Raw genomic sequence first — 18,406 nt, 5'->3', positions numbered from 1 at the left:
ATTTGATTATCAGGGAACTGCCAGGATGTTTGTACCATTGGGGTTAAGTAGAATGAAGTACAAATATCTCAGAATAAAACAATATGTAGCTTTTTGGTGTTTTCACACAAAAGTCAGATGATAGTTTATGCAACACCATCCATCCATCCACTTATTCTAACAGGCTTGTCTTTGCACTGTTGGAGGAAGGCATGGAGACACAGGGAGAGCATGCAAACTCCTCAGAGAAAAGCTCCAGAATGAATTTGAACCCACGACCTTCTTGCTGTGAAGCAACAGTCGGGCCCTTGAGTTCAATGAGTTTCCATAGCGGCATTATTTTTCAGGATGTGGTGCCCTCTTGTGACTTTTGTGCAAATTTCAATCTGCTGAAAACATAAGTAAAGAAATAAATTCATCCACATAGTCTCACAGCAAGTTGCATTCAAAACAATAAATATTAACCGAATAGTTAATGTATAACAGTTTTGCTATAACTAAACTAAAATAGTATTGAATACAATGTAAAATAAAGATAGTAATAATAATATTTAATAATCCGCCAGTCCTGTGGGGGCGCTGCCAGGCGTTTCTAGACCTTAGGCCTCTTTTTCCTCGGAGCGGAAGCTCGACTGTTGTTTATCCGGCTCTGCATCGTCTCGTCGTGTGAGCAACGATGGCTAGCACTGGTGCAAAACAAGCGCCTAAAATTGTCTCCAAAACTTCTGCGGGAGGCACCGGGGCGGCGGGGGCTAGTGGTGGGCCCCCGATAATGCCCCTCGCCTCTCCGCTCATGGGGAAAAAGAAAAAGCCGTTTCTAGGGATGCCTGCTCCGCTCGGTTACGTTCCCGGTCTCGGCAGAGGGTGAGCTAACTTAAAGCTACATGCTGCTAGCCAGATTGACCCTTTTTTTTTTTTTTTCAATCGTACTAACCCAAGTTAATAATGAGTAAAATTTAAGTACAAGGTAGTTTTACAATACATTAATTAATTGGTTAATATATATATATAATTTATACGTGAATAAAGTGCATATCGTTTCCTTTACCATGGCAAGTACGCCAGACTATGAAGTTTTTAAATAGTTTAGTGGTTTTATGATTTAATTGCTTTACCAAACGTGAACTGTTAAATTGAAATTTAATTCAAATAGAGTTAAATGTCAATATATGCTCTTCCTAAATCCATAGTCATCTAATATATAATCTGTTTTAGACAAGCGAGCAAAATTTAAGTTAAAAAGTCATAGTGATCAAAATAGTGTTATGTCACTGTGTTATAGAGAAGAGTAAAGACCTCGCGGTATAATTTTGGCCTGGCTGTGTTTATTTATGTCACATTTAAATGAATGCTTTTCCCTCCAGTGCCACCGGTTTCACCACCCGATCTGATATCGGTCCTGCTCGTGATGCCAATGATCCAGTGGATGACCGGCATGCACCCCCTGGAAAGAGGACGGTCGGGGACCAAATGAAAAAGAACCAGGATGATGATGATGAAGATCTGAATGACACCAACTATGATGAGGTATCTGTGATTTGTTGTAGATAAAGTTTTTTTTTTCTGAGAGTTTAAATGATCAAGTCACAATTTTAAAGCCAATTTCTTTTATTATGAGCAGTTAATTTGATAATCTTGTCATACTTTGTTGTTTCTCTTGTAGTTTAATGGTTATGCAGGTAGCTTGTTCTCAAGTGGGCCCTATGAGAAAGATGATGAGGAAGCCGATGCTATATATGCAGCGCTGGACAAGAGGATGGATGAAAGACGCAAAGAAAGAAGGTTACAAAAAAAAGAGTCTATTGTTTAATTGTTTATCAATGCACAGTGTATTTGTTTTCAAATATATTATGGATTTTATATTGCAGGAGTCTTTTGTTCATGGTTGTCGTTGTATTTTAGGGAGCTGAGAGAAAAGGAGGAAATTGAGAAATACCGTATGGAGCGACCAAAGATTCAGCAGCAGTTCTCAGATTTAAAGGTAAGAGATTGACCCTAATATTCCAAACCTCTCTTCAGTATCATTTATGGAGTTAAAAAAATCTAATGTTGTCTTCTTTTTGCACTAAAAGCATCTTAAATGCATTTTGGTTTTATTGGCTTTATTATCATATCTACAGAAGAAAAGGATTAATATTATCCAATGCAATTCTTTGGTTGAATCAGAATCAGAAGGCTTTTTTTAATGCCTGAGGAAATTATGTGATCAGAGTTTCTCCAAGACTGTAAGAACAGCAGCTAACTAAAATAAATTAAATATTTCAATATATTGCAAAGTTATGCAATATAATAAAATAGCTCTAATATAAAAAAAAATGGCTTTAATTATAAATGGCTTTAATGATAAATGTCCCAGTATATTACACAAATGAAATATATAGTTGACATTGTGGTGCCCCTCTTGTCATACTGTGCTTTTTTGTTTTCTCTGTAGAGGATGTGCAAATAGTAAGCATGTGCAGGCAGTACAGCATACACTGTGCTTTAAATGGAAGAATTGTACAATGAGATAGCCACAGGCAGGATCGGTTATAGTCTCTAGATTCATGATTTTTAAGCAATGAATTCCCAGGCTAAGATCTTTCTGTGAAAATAGCTTAGTCATAGCCTAGTAGTGAAAAGTGCCTTGCATGTTTGTCTCTGAAACAGTGTTCCCTTTTCTTCTTGTTTTACTGAGGAAATAAAATACTGATTAAAATAGAGGTGCTATTTTAATCAGTACAAATATTTGCAGATTCTGTGCAGTAAATCACATTTAGCTTAGGTACTCAGGTATTATCAAACAATCGTAAATGAAAGCAATGCTCACATCCCATTCTTTTCTCCAACATCTTTCTTTACTGTTTCTCTACAGAGGAAGCTTGCAGAGGTGTCAGAGGAGGAATGGCTGAGCATTCCTGAAGTGGGAGATGCCAGAAACAAGCGCCAGAGGAATCCCCGCTATGAGAAGCTCACCCCTGTCCCCGACAGCTTCTTCTCCAAACACTTGCAGAGTGGAGAGAACCACACCTCTGTTGACCCATTGCAAGGGGTCAGTATACTGTGTATACAAATAGAAATAATTTTTGTAACTCATATTTACTTCCAAGTGCACTTCACTAAACTTCAGGGTGTAGTTTCACTATGGCCCAGCAGGAGTCAGGATATCTCCTTGGAAAAAAAGTTACTCTCCAGTTACAGCAGTTTGCTCAGTTTTTCTCTGTTTAACAGACTGGACACCTGTTGCTACAGTAATTGGTCACACGAACTTTGTTGGCATTTAAAATACATTTGAAAGGGACACTTCATTGACCTGTGCATGCAGGTAGACGTCCATGAATTGAAAATGGAGACATGCGTGCTGATTTAAAAAGTTGAGTTTTTTAAGAGGTATAGCCTCCTAACAGAGAAAAAGTCATTGCTTGACTTTAAATTAAAAGATTGAAGTAATTTGTGTCATTTTGCATTGGCTAGAAAAGTGTTACATGATTCAGGCTTTTGTTTCAAGAGCTGTTTAAACGTGCCATGACAGACTTCTCACAGACTGTGTTGCTCCTCTCTGTTGACATTGTTTCCTATCTCTACTAGCTGGGAGGTCTGAACACACCTTATCCAGGAAGCATGACACCTGGTCTGATGACACCAGGGACCGGAGAACTGGATATGAGGAAAATTGGTCAGGCCAGAAACACACTCATGGATATGAGGCTCAGTCAGGTAAATGATGCATCACCTAGCGCAACTTTCACTTTTACTTTCTTCTAGGATTCATGCTGCTGCCATTATACTGATAGAAACAACTTAACTATTCTCTATCCCTTTGTCTACATGTTTTCTGTATTCAGGTGTCTGACTCAGTGAGTGGACAAACAGTAGTGGATCCCAAGGGTTACTTGACAGATCTTAACTCTATGATCCCCACTTATGGAGGAGACATCAGGTAGAGAGACACTGACAGCATCAGATTGCTATATTTGTGTAAAAGAAGTTGCTGTGTGTATATGTGTTTAATCGCTTATTTGTGGCTCTGCTTGTTCAGTGACATCAAGAAGGCTCGTCTGCTGCTGAAATCAGTGAGGGAAACAAATCCCCATCACCCACCTGCCTGGATTGCTTCTGCCAGGCTGGAGGAGGTGACTGGGAAGTTGCAGGTGGCCAGAAACCTGATCATGAAAGGCACAGAGATGTGTCCGAAGGTAAAGGAAGTTAAACAGTACAATAAAACTATTAAATGACAACACAAGGATGCTGATGTTTTCTGGATATTTTGCTCAAATTAACCCTATAATCTCTAAGATTGCATTTCTTAGAATATGGTATTAGTATATCGCTAGTATTATAATGTAACAGCTGCTTAAATTTAAGACGTAACATTACTTCTTGAATAAGTTGCAAATGGGGGCAATGGTTTGTGCTTTCCTGTTTAAATAAGTGTTTTCCCTTTGGATTAGAGTGAGGATGTGTGGCTGGAGGCTGCCAGGCTCCAGCCTGGTGACACAGCCAAAGCGGTGGTAGCCCAGGCTGTCCGTCACCTTCCACAGTCTGTGCGCATCTATATCCGAGCTGCAGAGCTGGAGACAGACGTCAGGGCTAAGAAACGAGTCCTCAGAAAGGGTAAGGTTGTCGTTTATCCCCTCCAATATTTAACAAAAAGCTTTTTTGTGTGTTTGTGTTTATTTATTCACAGATTACCAGAAATTCGTCTTCCTGTTATGATATGAGCCGAAGTTCATGCGCCTTCCCAGCAATGCATATCAGAATGAACCATTTCTGCCAAAAGAAAGAAACTTAATTTCTGCAGGGCCAAAACTCAAGACCAGTCTCAATCTGTTTATCTTCTTATAAAATCACCCGCACAGATCTGCTCACTTTCTTTATTCATAAGGTTGCAACAAAAGATTTTATCACAGTTACATTTGGCAGCTGTGTTTCTGGCTTCTTGTCAAAGCGAGACCATGGTGTCAATGCTCTAACTTACGCACACACACAAACGCTTATTAACACTTCCCAGCAGCATACCCCACTGACAGAGATGGATCAGCGTTTCCTCTGAGGAAGAGCTTACTCCGCCTCTACATGTTCAGTTGCCTCTGCTCTACTTTTCTCAGTTACATACAAAGCACACTCCCATCCCAGCTGACACTGTTGAAAATATGTTATTTATTTTTGTTGTCTGTGCTTGTGTGTTCTCTGAGCTCTATAGGATCTTTGTTAAATAGTTTTTGTGTTCTTGTTTTTATGAATTCTTGCATTGAAGTTATTCAAAATAAAAAGCATCAGCAAAATAACTTAGTACTTATTTAACTGTTCCCTGTCATAGCGCTGGAAAATGTATCCAAGTCAGTTCGACTGTGGAAGACAGCTGTTGAACTGGAGGAACCAGAGGATGCCAGGATCATGCTCAGCAGAGCTGTGGAGTGTTGCCCTACAAGTGTGGAGGTACTTCACCAACATGAACATTTGGAAATTGGACTGAATGTCTCAGAGTGCAGCACAATATATGAACATATGCAATGAACTTTATAACTAACTCTCTGTCCTCTCTAGCTCTGGCTGGCACTGGCCCGGTTAGAGACGTATGAGAACGCTCGTCGTGTCCTGAACAAAGCTCGAGAGAATATCCCCACTGATCGCCACATCTGGATCACTGCTGCGAAGCTGGAGGAGGCCAATGGGAACACTCAGATGGTCGAAAAGATCATTGACCGAGCCATCACTTCTCTGCGTGCCAATGGTGTGGAGATCAACAGAGAACAGTGGATACAGGTTTGTTTCTGGGGCTTTCTGTTTTCTTTGAAATGACTGAGAAGATAAAGGGAGACCAAATTGCTTGTTATTTTTATTCATAAATGAGTGGCTCCCACTTTGAACTGTGATGTGCTTTAAACCTGCATTCGATCTGAAGGCTAACAGACTTTTTGTGACTTTTTGAGTCCTCAGCTATCAAGCTGAGGACTCAAAAAGTCACAAAAAGTCAAAATGGAAAAAATGGCTTTCTTAGCATTTAAATTTTCAATATGATTTAATGGGATCAGTCACTCATTTCAGGACATGCTGAAGGGAAAAAAATTGAGTATGTTTCCTTAAAAAAAAAAGAGGATATGCTCATTGGCTAACAACTTGTGATTGACCAGGCAACAGCCAATAAACAAGCCATTTCACAGGCATGCTCATTCGTCTTTGTCACATCCCATTTTTTAACCAAGATGGCAACAGTAAGATCACTACAGCACACAAAAAACACTAGCACAAAAGTGAGTCATGCCTGAATGAGGGAATCACTTTAACCCTTTAAAGCCGGTCAGAGCAGGCACGCTCCGTTTTGCGTAACTTTTTTTAAATCCCGGTAGCACTGCAACCGTTTAAGCTAGTGCAATAATTTTTTTTGCATATGAAACCGGAGGAGTTGAACTTACATTTGATGCCATCAGCTTGTCCTAGGTCGCAGTTTCCTTCCACGCATAGCTTTGCAAAAATTGCATAAAAAGCACTTGCAGCAACAAAAACATAATATTCCAGAAACACGCTTTGCCGATCCGATCAGCTATTTGTAGAGCTGGGCGATAGAACGATAACGATATGTATCGCGATATAACTTTTTCTCGATAGAAAAATTAAACTATCGCGATAGACCTCGCCGCCCTTGTCCTCTTAAAAAAAAAAAAAAAAAAAAAGAACAGCCAATCCAAATTACGTAGCGCAGAGCCGAACCAATCACAGCCGCAGCGTCACGTCACGTGACTTGTTACGTACAGCACAAGTGCCAAGCCGCACATGTGTATTTGTTTGGGAAGCAGCCAGCCACCCTACCGCCCGGGTAATTAAGGAAAAGAGTGAGCCGACTAGAGAAATCAACCGAGCGTGACCGAAGGTTACCGAAGAGAAAACAGATGATAGTTCCAATGCCGGAGAGATTGTCGAACGGAAGAGCCATAGAAGTTCCGTAGTGTGAAGGTATTTCGGCTATTTCAAGTCTGACAAAAAACAGAGTAGCGTGCACTGTAAATTGTGCCGAAAGCAAGTCTGGAAATACAATAAACTGGTGCATGCGCTACGTCCACACGTACCCGGGTATTTTTGAAAACGCAGATTTTTCTATGCGTTTGCACTAGGGCAGGGCGATATGGCAAAAAATATTTATCACGATATAGATTTGAAAATTTGCGATAACGATATAACTGACGATATAATTGACGCAAAACAAAATACAACTCTACAACTTTTTTAGTGGAAAAAAACCCCATCAATTTGTTTTTGTTTAAACAAGCAGCTGTTTATTTTAACGTGCATTACAGCCACACAAAATTCAACAGTGGTTATCCTGTTATATACATGGTTATCCATAATCATGTATATCCACAAAACTTAAGAGGTGCTTTGTAACAAAAGTGCAGTGTGCAAAATCAATAAGTCAAATAATAATATTGCACAAACTCTTGAGTAAAAACAAAACAAACAAAAAACAGATAAATTATGCTACTGCTCCTGGAAGTTTTTCTACATTTCAAGTTTTAAGATTCTTTGTCAGAAACACTAACATGTTCACAGATGCGGGCTTAAGGGAGGACCTTTGACAAGTTACAACATTTCCACCTGTGCTGAACAACCTTTCAGATGCAGAGCTAGTTGCTGGAATGCAGAGGTATTTCCTAGCTAATCTGCTGATGTGGGGAAAGTTTACTGTGTGAACTTTCCACCACGAAAGAGGATCACACTCACTGTCTGCTGGTGGACTATTCACATAACATCTCAGTTCAGATGATAACCTCTCTGCAGTTACCTCCATCTTGCCACTAACTGGTCCCTTCAAAAAACTCCCGAGACTCTTCTTTTGCTTTTTAACAGCTCCCTGATTTGTTTGGTCACCAGTAGATGTATGAAGTGTTTCTGAAAAACCTGTGATACCCTGGTGTGGGACAAGATGCTCTAGTTCACTCATGACTTGAACTTTGATGGCTTTGCTTTCTCTCTCACTGAAATATTCTGTATGAAACCGTGGATCAAGGAAAGAAGCCATGTTAACAAGCCTCTCTGTGACACTGTCTGTGTAGCTTTTGTTCATGTAGTCAAGTATTGCTGTTTTGATGTCTTTGGTCAGCTCAGTGTCACCTTCTTTTACTTTTAACATGTCATTGTTAAACATCTGAAGAACAGGCTTAACACATGAAATGGTTACATACTCTTCAGCAGAGAAAGCATCTGTAAACTCTAGGAGTGGATTCAGTGCAGTGCTGACCGAGTCAAGCACTTCAATGTCTTGCCATGTCAACATGAGGTGCCTTGTGGTTTTATCAGCAGCTAAAACCTGTGTTATAGCTTTTTCTTGTTCCAGCAGCCGTTGGATCATTCTCTGCTTTGAACCCCAACGAGTGCAACATTCAGTTATGAGTTTGTGTTCTGGTAGGCCCAGTTCCTTTTGGGCAGCCTGCAGAGCTCGCTGGCGCTTCCAGCTATGGCCAAAAGCAGCAACAATCTTCTTTCCCACTCCAACTGCTCGTTCGATCCTTGGGTCCTTCACACTTCTTTCTAAAAGACATACATTTAAAAGGAAACACAGTTTCAACAGCACTATTAATGCGGTGTGGAATGTGACATTTAAGTTGTATAACACACAATTATTTACACACACATCTCTCTCTCTCTCTCTAATATATATATATATATATATATATATATATATATATATATATATATATATATATCTTGCAGTACAACTACCCACATTCAGAGATTAATAACACAAACAGTATTATTACCATCATTTAAACTAATACAATAAGTTCTTAATCTGACGTTATAATTAACTTACCTATAGCAAAAAAACCCCAAAAAAACGTACCTATTGCAATGTGCAGGCGATGTCCGAAGCATGAAAGTCTGGTCCAGTTGTTGAGTGCGACGGCTTTCACAATGTTGGCCCCGTTGTCAGTCGTCACACACACTTGTTTTTCCTCCTGAAGATTCCACGAGCTGAGGAACTCTTTTAAGACTCTGGCTATATTTTCCCCAGTATGGTCCTCGGGGAAAAAACATGTTTCGAGGCACTTGTTTTGTAGCTTCCAGTCTTTGTCCACATAATGTATTGTGAGGCTCATGTAGGGGTCTGATGTTCGGCTTGACCACATGTCCGTGGTGGACGCAAAAAACTCCACCGAAGATAACGCATTTGACACCTCAGTACGGATCTCTTCATATAAAGCAGGCAAGGCGACTTTAGAGAAGTATTTCTTTGTGGGTAGCTTGTAGCGTGGCTCGAACATTTTAAGCATCTTTTTGAAACCTTCTCTTTCCACACTCTGAAAAGGCATCATATCCCTGGCTAAACAATGTGTCACTGCATTAGTTAGCTCCCCCCAGCATTTGTTACTTTTGTCATAAGGCATGGAGCTATTTAAAGCTACGTAGATTGTTTGTTGAGTCATCTTCTTTGGTCTTACCACCTCGCTAGTTGAAGCGGACAACTCTTCACGTGCTTTAATGGCTTTTTTGTACTCAGAGGAGTGCTTCTGCTTCAAATGATAAAATAGGTTTGTAGTGTTTCCTCCCTTCGCCGCGATGGCCCGCTTGCATGTTCTACAAAAAATTTTGCTTTGGTGGGTATCCGATGGACGAAAACCAAACCACTTCCACACCACCGAAGTTGCACCGTTTTTACTGACCAATTCTGGCTCACCCGCTTCATTCAAAGACGCGCCTTCGTCCGTGTCATCCTCCATTGCCGCCATACTTTTTCTGCCATGTGCGTATGAAAACAAAGGCACTGCGCATGCGCATTTTGCCCACATTCTATCGCGATATTTCATTTTCCTATCGTTGCCGAACTTTATACCGGTATTATCGTGAACGGTATAATATGGCCCAGCCCTAGTTTGCACCTTTCGTCCACACGTAAACGGCGTTTTTGGTCACTGAAAACGAAGATTTTTGAAAACTCCCGTTTTTGCATTTACGTGTGGACTAGAAAAACGGAGAAAACGCAGCGTCAAAGGTGTGCGCATTTTTTGACGTCACACTGTGCGCCACGTTATTGTTTCGGTGAAATGAATTTCTACAATACTGTTACTGTTACTTGTACTCTCTGCAGTGTTTAAATGCTTACATATACACACAGTTACTGTCCCTCCACACATACGACGCGGTTCTGCTTCTATGCCCCGACTCGGTTCTGCTTCTATGCCCCAGCTTTGTTTACTTTTTCCCACCGAGGCTTCTAGACTTCTGATTGGCCAACATTTCTGCACGGTTAGGAATCTAGCGCCACCTGCTGCTTCGGCATGTTCATAGCAGCGTTTTCCTTCATTTCTGCCTTTATGTGTGGACGGTGTGTGGATTATGTGTGGATTATTTTTTAAAACGAAAACGGAAAATCTCCGTTTTCAAAAATACCCGTGTACGTGTGGACGTAGCCTCAGTCTCTGACTGGAAGCGCTAATTCGTCATTCGGCTTTTGTCAGACTAAAGTAACTGTTAAAACTGTTTGAAAAGCTAAGCTATACAACAAGGAGAGATTGAGAATTTCCTTTTAGTTCTCAGTTTATTTGATATTGACAAAAGTTAGTCAGTTTTGTCTGTTCTTCTGTAAAACAAACTAAGATTTATTTTTAGAATTAATATTTTGTTTCTAAGTGGAATTGACAATTTAGGAGTCTGATTCGTTTGTTCTATTTTGAAACTTAAACGCTTTAGCGGCTGCCTTTTGTGTAGTTTGCAATATTTGCCTTTATTTATCTGAAAAAGTCTCATGTTCCTTAAGTACATCTACCCTGTTGAACTTATTATGGGAAATAAATATTTAAATAAAAACAAGCTGCTGATTATTTCACATTTTACTTGTGAGCAACGGCACATTTAAATCTTACAAATATAGTTATTTGGCTTATATCGTGATAGATATCGTTATCGCCTGAAATGAAAAAAACATCGTGATATGAAAAAATCTTATATCGCCCAGCTCTAGCTATTTGTAACACTTCCTATATCCAACAGCGCGAACTATCGCATGTCCGCCATGACCTGCCCGAAACTGGAAGTGACGTCATTTTGCGGAAATGTAGTTTTTTTTACCATCAGGGCCTTATGAGCCTATACTGGTGTTTTTAAAAGTTATGTTTGACTTTATGACTTTCTGTGTCGTTTCTGGGATGCTTAGGACTCGTATTGCACTGCTGGAAATAGTTTATTTTGATGCATATGCTGTTTTGTTTTTTTTTGCAAATTTGCATTATAATATTTATTTTCATTTTTCCTGCAGTATATAAAAATTGGTGTATTTCAAAAATAAAACTATGAAGACACTTTAAAATAAATTTCCTGTGGTGGGAAACTATTTTGTGCAACTTTTTTGTATTTGCAGTTTTGAGGGGTAAGCCTCTTAAATTTCTCTAACTAGAAATATATGTTAAAAAAACAAAAACGATTTTAAATTTTTTTGTAGTTTATTGCACTTTTTTGCAAATTATGTTATTACTATGCACTTAATGCAGACATATTATTTAAATTTGAGCTATAATGGTTGTATTGATGTATATCAACTTGAAATGCTCCCAAAAATGGCTCTACAGCATGTAAAAATATAATATAAGCTCTGGCGGACTTGGTTCTATGGTAGGTCTTAAAGGGTTAACTAAGTGAGGAAGCCAATAATGTGACGTATCCTGTTTCTGAAAAGGCCCAAAGATTCACGCTGAACAGCCTGCTGCACTTAAACTTGAAGCGAGGATCTGTTTTGGGAGATTTCATACGAACTTGTTATTGCGAATTGTTCATTGGTTGTTGTTGGACTTACTCTTTTAGAGACTTTGCTGTGGAGTTAAGTTTGTAAGTCTGCAAGAGCAAATTAAAACCTTGCAAAGACAAACTACTGATTTATTTTACATTTACATGACTAGAGTCCCCTAAAGGCTCCAGAGAATTGCCTGTTTACACATTACCTGTCTCACTGTTGTGAAGAGAAAACGGCTTTTAGCCAGAATATGCGGAACACTTATCCAAACAACTTTGAAGTCAACCCTACTCTTCCTTGGCTCCCCAGCAATCCACTTGCCAAGTGTGGGACATGTTAAATGAATGGTTTGTGAGAACAGCAAACAACTCACACAAGATCCTCAAAGAGATGCCAGTAATGTTTCATCTGGATGCAAAACAACACACCACTGTGTCTAATGTTTTCTTTAGTGCAGTACACAGCTGTTTTGCAGTAATTGGCTTTAACTGAAACTCCTCTTTTGCATAGTTGTTTTATTTGTTTCTTTTTTCTTTTTTTTGCCAGTGGTATTTTTTTCTTGTCACCGCAAATATTTGCTTATTAATGTCTGTCAGCTTTAATATTATTATTATTTTATAAATCTGCAGGTGTTCTGATGTCAGTTTTAAAATTTCTTTCTAATTAATATTAGAGTTATTTTTGTGTTAATCACTTTATCATTTCATTTGAATGGCTTACCTAGAATTGATACCAGCAGTTCATCCAGTAATTTTTGCACCCTTCTTCTTCTTCTACCAAAGTGTCTATCCTTCTAAATGCTTGTTCATACCCTGCAGGACGCAGAGGAGTGTGACAAAGCAAGTAGTGTGGCTACCTGCCAGGCTGTGATAAGGGCTGTCATAGGGATTGGAATTGAGGAGGAGGACCGCAAACACACCTGGATGGAAGATGCCGAGAGTGTAAGTATAGAGAGATTAGTTTGGGTTTTTTAAAATAAGTTTTTTACATACTTGCTGTTGTAGTTAAATTTAACAATGAGATGGTTGTGTGTTTGTGCCTCAGTGTGTGGCCCATGGGGCGCTGGAGTGTGCCAGGGCCATCTACGCCCATGCTCTCCAAGTATTCCCAAGTAAAAAAAGTGTCTGGCTTAGAGCTGCCTACTTTGAGAAGAACCATGGCACCAGGTGACAATCTTTAATTTCCAAATGCAAACATTAGCAGTCAGAAGGTGACAGTTGCTGTTTCGCATCACTATACTTATTTATTCTTTTTTGCTCCTGTGCTTTATGACCTGCTGCTTCGTCGTCGCCGCCGCATCCATTATTCTTTCATGGCACATTTAATTTCTCAGAGAGTCCTTGGAGGCTTTACTTCAGAGGGCTGTGGCTCACTGCCCCAAAGCAGAGGTATTGTGGCTAATGGGTGCCAAGTCCAAGTGGCTTGCTGAGGATGTGCCAGCAGCCAGAAGCATCCTTGCTCTGGCCTTCCAGGTAATTAAAAAGCATTCACTTCTCGATACAGCATGTCAAATATTAGAGTAATCTATGTATACCTATGTCTAACTCTGTTATCCTGTGTCTTCTGCTTCTCCTCTCCCTCTGTCCTCCTCTGTCTGTTTTCATAGGCTAACCCAAACAGTGAAGAGATCTGGCTTGCTGCTGTCAAACTGGAGTCGGAGAATAATGAGTATGAAAGAGCCCGTCGACTGCTAGCCAAGGCCCGCAGCAGTGCACCAACAGCCAGGGTAAGTGTATCTGTGTGAATTTCAGAGTAGGGAACTATTGTAAAGGTTACTTCGTAGAAAGGATAAAAGTTAATACTTGGTTTTCTGTTTGAGCTTTTAATACTTGGTTGAATTATAGAATTGCCTAAAAAGCTATTAAAGGAAACTGAATATTTGTATAAGAAGATTAATGAAATCAAGTTGTTCAGGTTATCTCATGTCACTTGCACTGAGTATGACTGCGTTTGCATTGAATCAATCCTGTCCTTTCACTTTGACTGGCCTTTTATGAACTGTACTACATTGTGTTTTTCATGTAGTGTTATTAATTTTTGAACTCTGACACATTTTGGATGAGTGATTCAAGTGTTAGTTTATTTTTCTGTTTTGAAACCACTGCTCTCTACATAATGGTGCAATTTCCTTGAGGTTGTTTCTGGGAACACTGTCAGGTTCAGGCTTGCAGGTTTTCCACAGATTATGCCGTTCAGTACCACATAGGCTGACAGATGTGTCAGCCAAGCTTTTAAACCACCACTCTGTCTGTCAAGTGACCTGGCAACACTCCCCTTTATCTTTGTTGTATGCTGACAGATGTGAGTAAGAGAATCTGCCTTAATGTTTGCTGTACTGCTTGTCCTATCAGATAACACAAAGTTTTAGTGTTAACCACTTAAGCATTTAGGCAAAAACTTAGCAAGTTGGCATTTGATAAAACTGATGTATAGACTTGCAAGTACTGGGGTTCAGTATAAGCATTTTCCTTGTTTTACATTATTCTGTTTCAGGTGTATTACAATGCATTTGCAAATATAAAACTTCATAGGTCTCATTTGTATTTGTAATCTCTACAGGTGTTTATGAAGTCAGTGAAATTGGAGTGGGTGTTGGGAAACATAGAAGCTGCCCAGGAGTTGTGCACCGAGGCCCTGAAGCACTACGAGGACTTCCCTAAGCTTTGGATGATGCGAGGCCAAATCGAGGAGCAATGTGAAAATATGGATAAAGCTAGAGAGGCCTATAACCAAGGGGTGAGGATGGGGTTATGTTTGGGGCGTGGGTTTGTTTTACCGGTAGTATTGGATTGACCACAAATGCAAAGGAAGGAAGTGTTTTATTTTTTGATGAAAATGAGTGTATCATTAAAAACCAGAGTAAGGGTTAAGGATTTTTATTTTCATTGGTACAGTTAAAGAAGTGTCCCCACTCTGTGCCACTGTGGTTGTTGCTGTCACATTTGGAAGAGAGAGTGGGACAGCTGACCAGAGCCAGAGCAATCCTCGAGAAGGCGCGGCTCAAGAATCCCCAGACCGCTGAGCTGTGGTAAGAAAATACACGACAACAAGGAACTAGGAAGAGTTTGGAAAAGGTCACCTGCGCAGCAGTGTATTTTAGCATATGCAGGTTTTTTTTCTCTCCTATCCATGAAAACCTGTAAAAAGTTACAGCTGGAAAACATTATATTTGTGCCTCCAAACTAGAAGCAGGCTTAATTTGCTTTTGCAAAACCACATCAACCGAAACTGGCACATCAAGAACATATATAACACCAACACCATTTATTGCCATAAATTCTGAAATAAAGGCATCTAAAAGTACATATGATCTTATTAATCAGGCTGGAGTCAGTCAGATTGGAGTACAGGGCTGGACTGAAGAACATTGCCAATACGCTGATGGCCAAAGCCCTGCAGGAGTGCCCAAATTCAGGTGTGTATAAAATGCTGCTATAGATGGAAAAGCTTTGTTTTTCTGAACCTGTATTAGTGCAAAAAACCCAACATCAATGTATTTTCAGTTAAACAAGCAACTGTTTTTTATGTGGATTAAAGTTATATAAAAATTTGACAGTTTAACCAAAAGGCATTTCCAGTGGAAATTGGCCGACATATCCTCAGCATAACCATGTATAATATCCACAAAACTTAAAAGAGGTTAAACACACACAATACGGCAATATTATGTTGAAGCACAGTACGTATCACTCCGCGAGGCTCCTGCCTACGATAGCCATAATACTCAGACAATCCATCAAGCGGTGCAGGTTCGTAGCTTAGCAAAGTCTTGCTAAAACATTTGACAGATTTTCGAGCGCCGTGTACCACATAAAATCGTTTTGAAGTAGGCTGTGCCAGATTGGAGTCTTTGGCGGGCCGAATCTGGCCCCTGGGTATTTAGTTTGTGATCCCTGCTTTAGATGGTTTGTTTTCCTCTGTGCCCTTCACGTTTATGCAGACTTAACTTTCGTTCATTGCACTGGCACTATTGGACTTTAATGCACAAATTTCAATCTCCTTTTATTTTCTTCCTTCAAAGGTATCCTGTGGGCTGAGGCAGTGTTTTTGGAGGCCAGGCCCCAGAGGAAGACAAAGAGTGTGGATGCTTTGAAGAAGTGTGAACATGATCCACACGTCTTGCTCGCTGTAGCCAAGTATGACTTGAACTTTTCACTCCCTTTAGTAATAGCTATTACTTTTTGTGATAACCTACAATATAAAAATGTGTATTTTGTTGGTGTTTTACATTCAGCAGACCTTTCTGTATGAAACTCTTAACATTTTGAGATGTTCTGCATATGTCAGGTTGTTCTGGAGTGAGCGTAAGATCACCAAGTCTAGAGAGTGGTTCCTCAGGACCGTAAAGATTGAGCCAGATCTGGGGGATGCTTGGGCTTTCTTCTACAAGTTTGAGCTGCAGCATGGCACAGAGGTAAGGATCTGGTGTCTAGACTTGTGCTATTTTGTTCATGCATTAATAAGTTGATTAAATCATTTGAAGTTTGATTCAAACCTGCTGCCTGGCTGGGGGCTTTCTGTGTGGAGTTTTCTAGTTCTTCATGTAGCTGTGTGAGTTTTCCTCAGTATTGATTGCATTGGTCCAGTTTTACTCCAGGCGTTGGTTGTGAATCAATTGTTTGTTATTACTTAGTGTTATTGTATGAAGTGGATATGTCAGCTGCTATAAACTTAAAATTTTCAGATTTATGTTCAGTCGTTAAAATGTGCAGTAAACATGTGAAATCATACATGATAAACATGTAATTAGTTTTTCCAGCTGCATGATTTATGGTATACATTCTTGCTTTTTTTTCCTTTCTTCACAAAGTTGGTAGTCACTTGTTTGTGTGGCCGGTCCATGTGTTGTGCTGTGATTGTATAACATTACTGCTCTGTATGCTTCAGGAGCAGCAGGAAGAGGTGCGAAAACGCTGTGAGAATGCAGAGCCCCGTCATGGAGAGCTGTGGTGTGCCGAGTCCAAACATGTACTAAACTGGCAGAAGAAGACAGGAGAGATCTTAGCACAGGTAGCCAGCAAGATCAAGAACACATTCTGAGAGTGGGGAAATTTGGACTGAAAACACCTGGAGGACTCTGGCAGTCACCAGTATAGAAGTGAGCAGCTATTGACATGCTTATTCTGTACCAGGACTTGCCCATCTCTGGCAGATTTAAAGTATTTACACACGCCCTTACATTTTTTTGTTGTTGTATGTGTCAGGAGAAAGTAATGATTTGACGTCAAAGTGACGGAATCTGTGGATGTTTTTTAAAAATAAAAATAAAAAATCAAAGTGACTGATGGTTACCCTCTTCATCCTGATATGCAGTAAGGAGATCTTTGGCTGCGATGTGAGATTTTTGTGGATACGTTTTTGATCTGTCTGTGTGTATGGGGTTTCAAGGTGTGGCCTCAGCTATCGTTGTGATTTGGCTTCTTTGTTAAAATCCTTGTCTTATACTCTCCTAAAAGTGCTAGAAGAGTACCCTTAGGTGTCCTCTCGGATTTCACAGCATTTTTCTGTTATTATTTAAACCTCCTGAGTCATGCTCTGCTTGATGTTGAAGATCAGAGGTGGTGTGTTTTGTTTTGTTTTGTTAAAACATTGAATTTTGTTTTGCTTCAGGTCCCACACGCCTTCTGGCAAATAATACATTGTTTTCCCTTTGCAACTCTGCTGTGAAGATGCAACCGATGAATCATCTAGTAAGCAGCTGTCGCATGTGCATTGAATAATTAAAGAGAAAAACACCCATTCCAGTGATTCATTCATTCATTTTTAAATCCACCTTTTTAGAATATTACTGAGTATAAAAGGTTACTTTCAGGTTTATTAAATAAATGATTATGTCATAGTAAATCTGCCGTTCTCTTTGGTTTAGAGTCATGCAGAGTGTCTCCCATCTTTTTTATCCAATAATCCCTGCTGTTATTTTATAGTTCTGCCGTGTTGGATCATTCAGCATCATCTAAATTTTAATATATTACCACAGAATTCTTCCAAAGGTCTGCCTAGTTCAGCTAACAACCTGACTAACTTTACCGATATCGATCAAATATCACAGTCTGCACTCCCATTGGTCAGTGTTGGTATTCTGCTTGTTAGGCAGAAGAAGGGCAACAAAAGATAAACAGGGCAGGCTATAATAGCTTTGTGGAGTTGGAGTTGGGTAACATTCAGCTCTGTGTACAAGTAGGAAGATGGCAGTTTTTTGTTACTGAAAATGTAACAAAAGCTACAGTTATATAATCAATATGGACTTAAAGGACAGACTTATAAGCTTTAATTCAAGGGGTGTCCAATACCACTGATGAGTTAGAGCTGGTCCAGTGTTTTTACAGTGTTCTGTTTTTATTTATTATTTTGTTTTGTGAGCTGCTTCTATTTTTTTTTCTTCACAAGTTAATGCGGTAAAAGGTTGTGAGATGTTTCCAAGTGACGTGTTTGGAAAGCAGCTGTGAACCACAACGTGCCATCAAAAGAGCTCTTAAGTACAAGTGTAACAGACCAAATATCAGCTGCAAAACAAGAAAAAACAGCTCCTTCAGCGTGATAGCGAGTGCATTAGAGAGGCCAAATCATTTAGACAGGAAAAAAAACAAACCAAGGCACTTTGCAACATAACAAAGTCCACATTTCCATGGATGACAACACCGGTGGATGATCCTGGGATCCTTTCCATTGTAAATGGAGCGTGACTGATATTTAGGACGATACTGATATTTGTTATTTTAAAAATAT

The 18,406-nt window shown here is 39.7% G+C and overlaps 2 protein-coding genes across 2 annotated transcripts; one reads left to right on the top strand and one right to left on the bottom strand.

Moving 5' to 3' along the window:
- Positions 1–608: 608 nt before the first annotated feature.
- On the top strand, positions 609–17,419 carry prpf6 (PRP6 pre-mRNA processing factor 6 homolog (S. cerevisiae)). The gene is made up of 21 exons (XM_004545985.4): positions 609–843; positions 1,344–1,506; positions 1,643–1,761; positions 1,882–1,960; positions 2,834–3,010; positions 3,547–3,675; positions 3,804–3,898; positions 3,998–4,154; positions 4,410–4,572; positions 5,279–5,397; positions 5,506–5,724; positions 12,499–12,621; positions 12,725–12,846; positions 13,014–13,152; positions 13,287–13,406; positions 14,240–14,416; positions 14,575–14,708; positions 15,004–15,095; positions 15,702–15,816; positions 15,968–16,094; positions 16,568–17,419. The coding sequence occupies exons 1-21, from the start codon at positions 656–658 to the stop codon at positions 16,718–16,720; spliced, it is 2,910 nt and encodes a 969-aa protein (XP_004546042.3). The 5' UTR covers positions 609–655; the 3' UTR covers positions 16,721–17,419.
- Positions 7,089–9,174, bottom strand: LOC106676357 (E3 SUMO-protein ligase ZBED1-like). Its single transcript, XM_014412799.4, has 2 exons — positions 8,798–9,174; positions 7,089–8,484 (listed from the first exon to the last, which is right to left on the bottom strand). The coding sequence occupies exons 1-2, from the start codon at positions 9,081–9,083 to the stop codon at positions 7,463–7,465; spliced, it is 1,308 nt and encodes a 435-aa protein (XP_014268285.4). The 5' UTR covers positions 9,084–9,174; the 3' UTR covers positions 7,089–7,462.
- Positions 17,420–18,406: the final 987 nt, after the last annotated feature.

Source organism: Maylandia zebra, linkage group LG20 (genome assembly GCF_041146795.1).
Source record: "Maylandia zebra isolate NMK-2024a linkage group LG20, Mzebra_GT3a, whole genome shotgun sequence".
In the NCBI taxonomy this organism is placed as follows: Eukaryota; Metazoa; Chordata; class Actinopteri; order Cichliformes; family Cichlidae; genus Maylandia; species Maylandia zebra.
This window is presented reverse-complemented; position numbering and strand designations above follow the sequence as displayed.

Excerpts from the sequence above, each read along its gene's own strand:
- prpf6 (XM_004545985.4), top strand. The coding sequence starts at position 656 with ATGGCTAGCACTGGTGCAAAACAAGCGCCTAAAATTGTCTCCAAAACT. Across the intron at positions 5,725-12,498 it reads ACAGAGAACAGTGGATACAG|GACGCAGAGGAGTGTGACAA; the intron begins GTTTGTTTCTGG and ends CATACCCTGCAG. Across the intron at positions 14,709-15,003 it reads CCCCAGACCGCTGAGCTGTG|GCTGGAGTCAGTCAGATTGG; the intron begins GTAAGAAAATAC and ends CTTATTAATCAG.
- LOC106676357 (XM_014412799.4), bottom strand. The coding sequence starts at position 9,083 with ATGTGGTCAAGCCGAACATCAGACCCCTACATGAGCCTCACAATACAT. Across the intron at positions 8,485-8,797 it reads TCGCCTGCACATTGCAATAG|AAAGAAGTGTGAAGGACCCA; the intron begins GTACGTTTTTTT and ends TATGTCTTTTAG.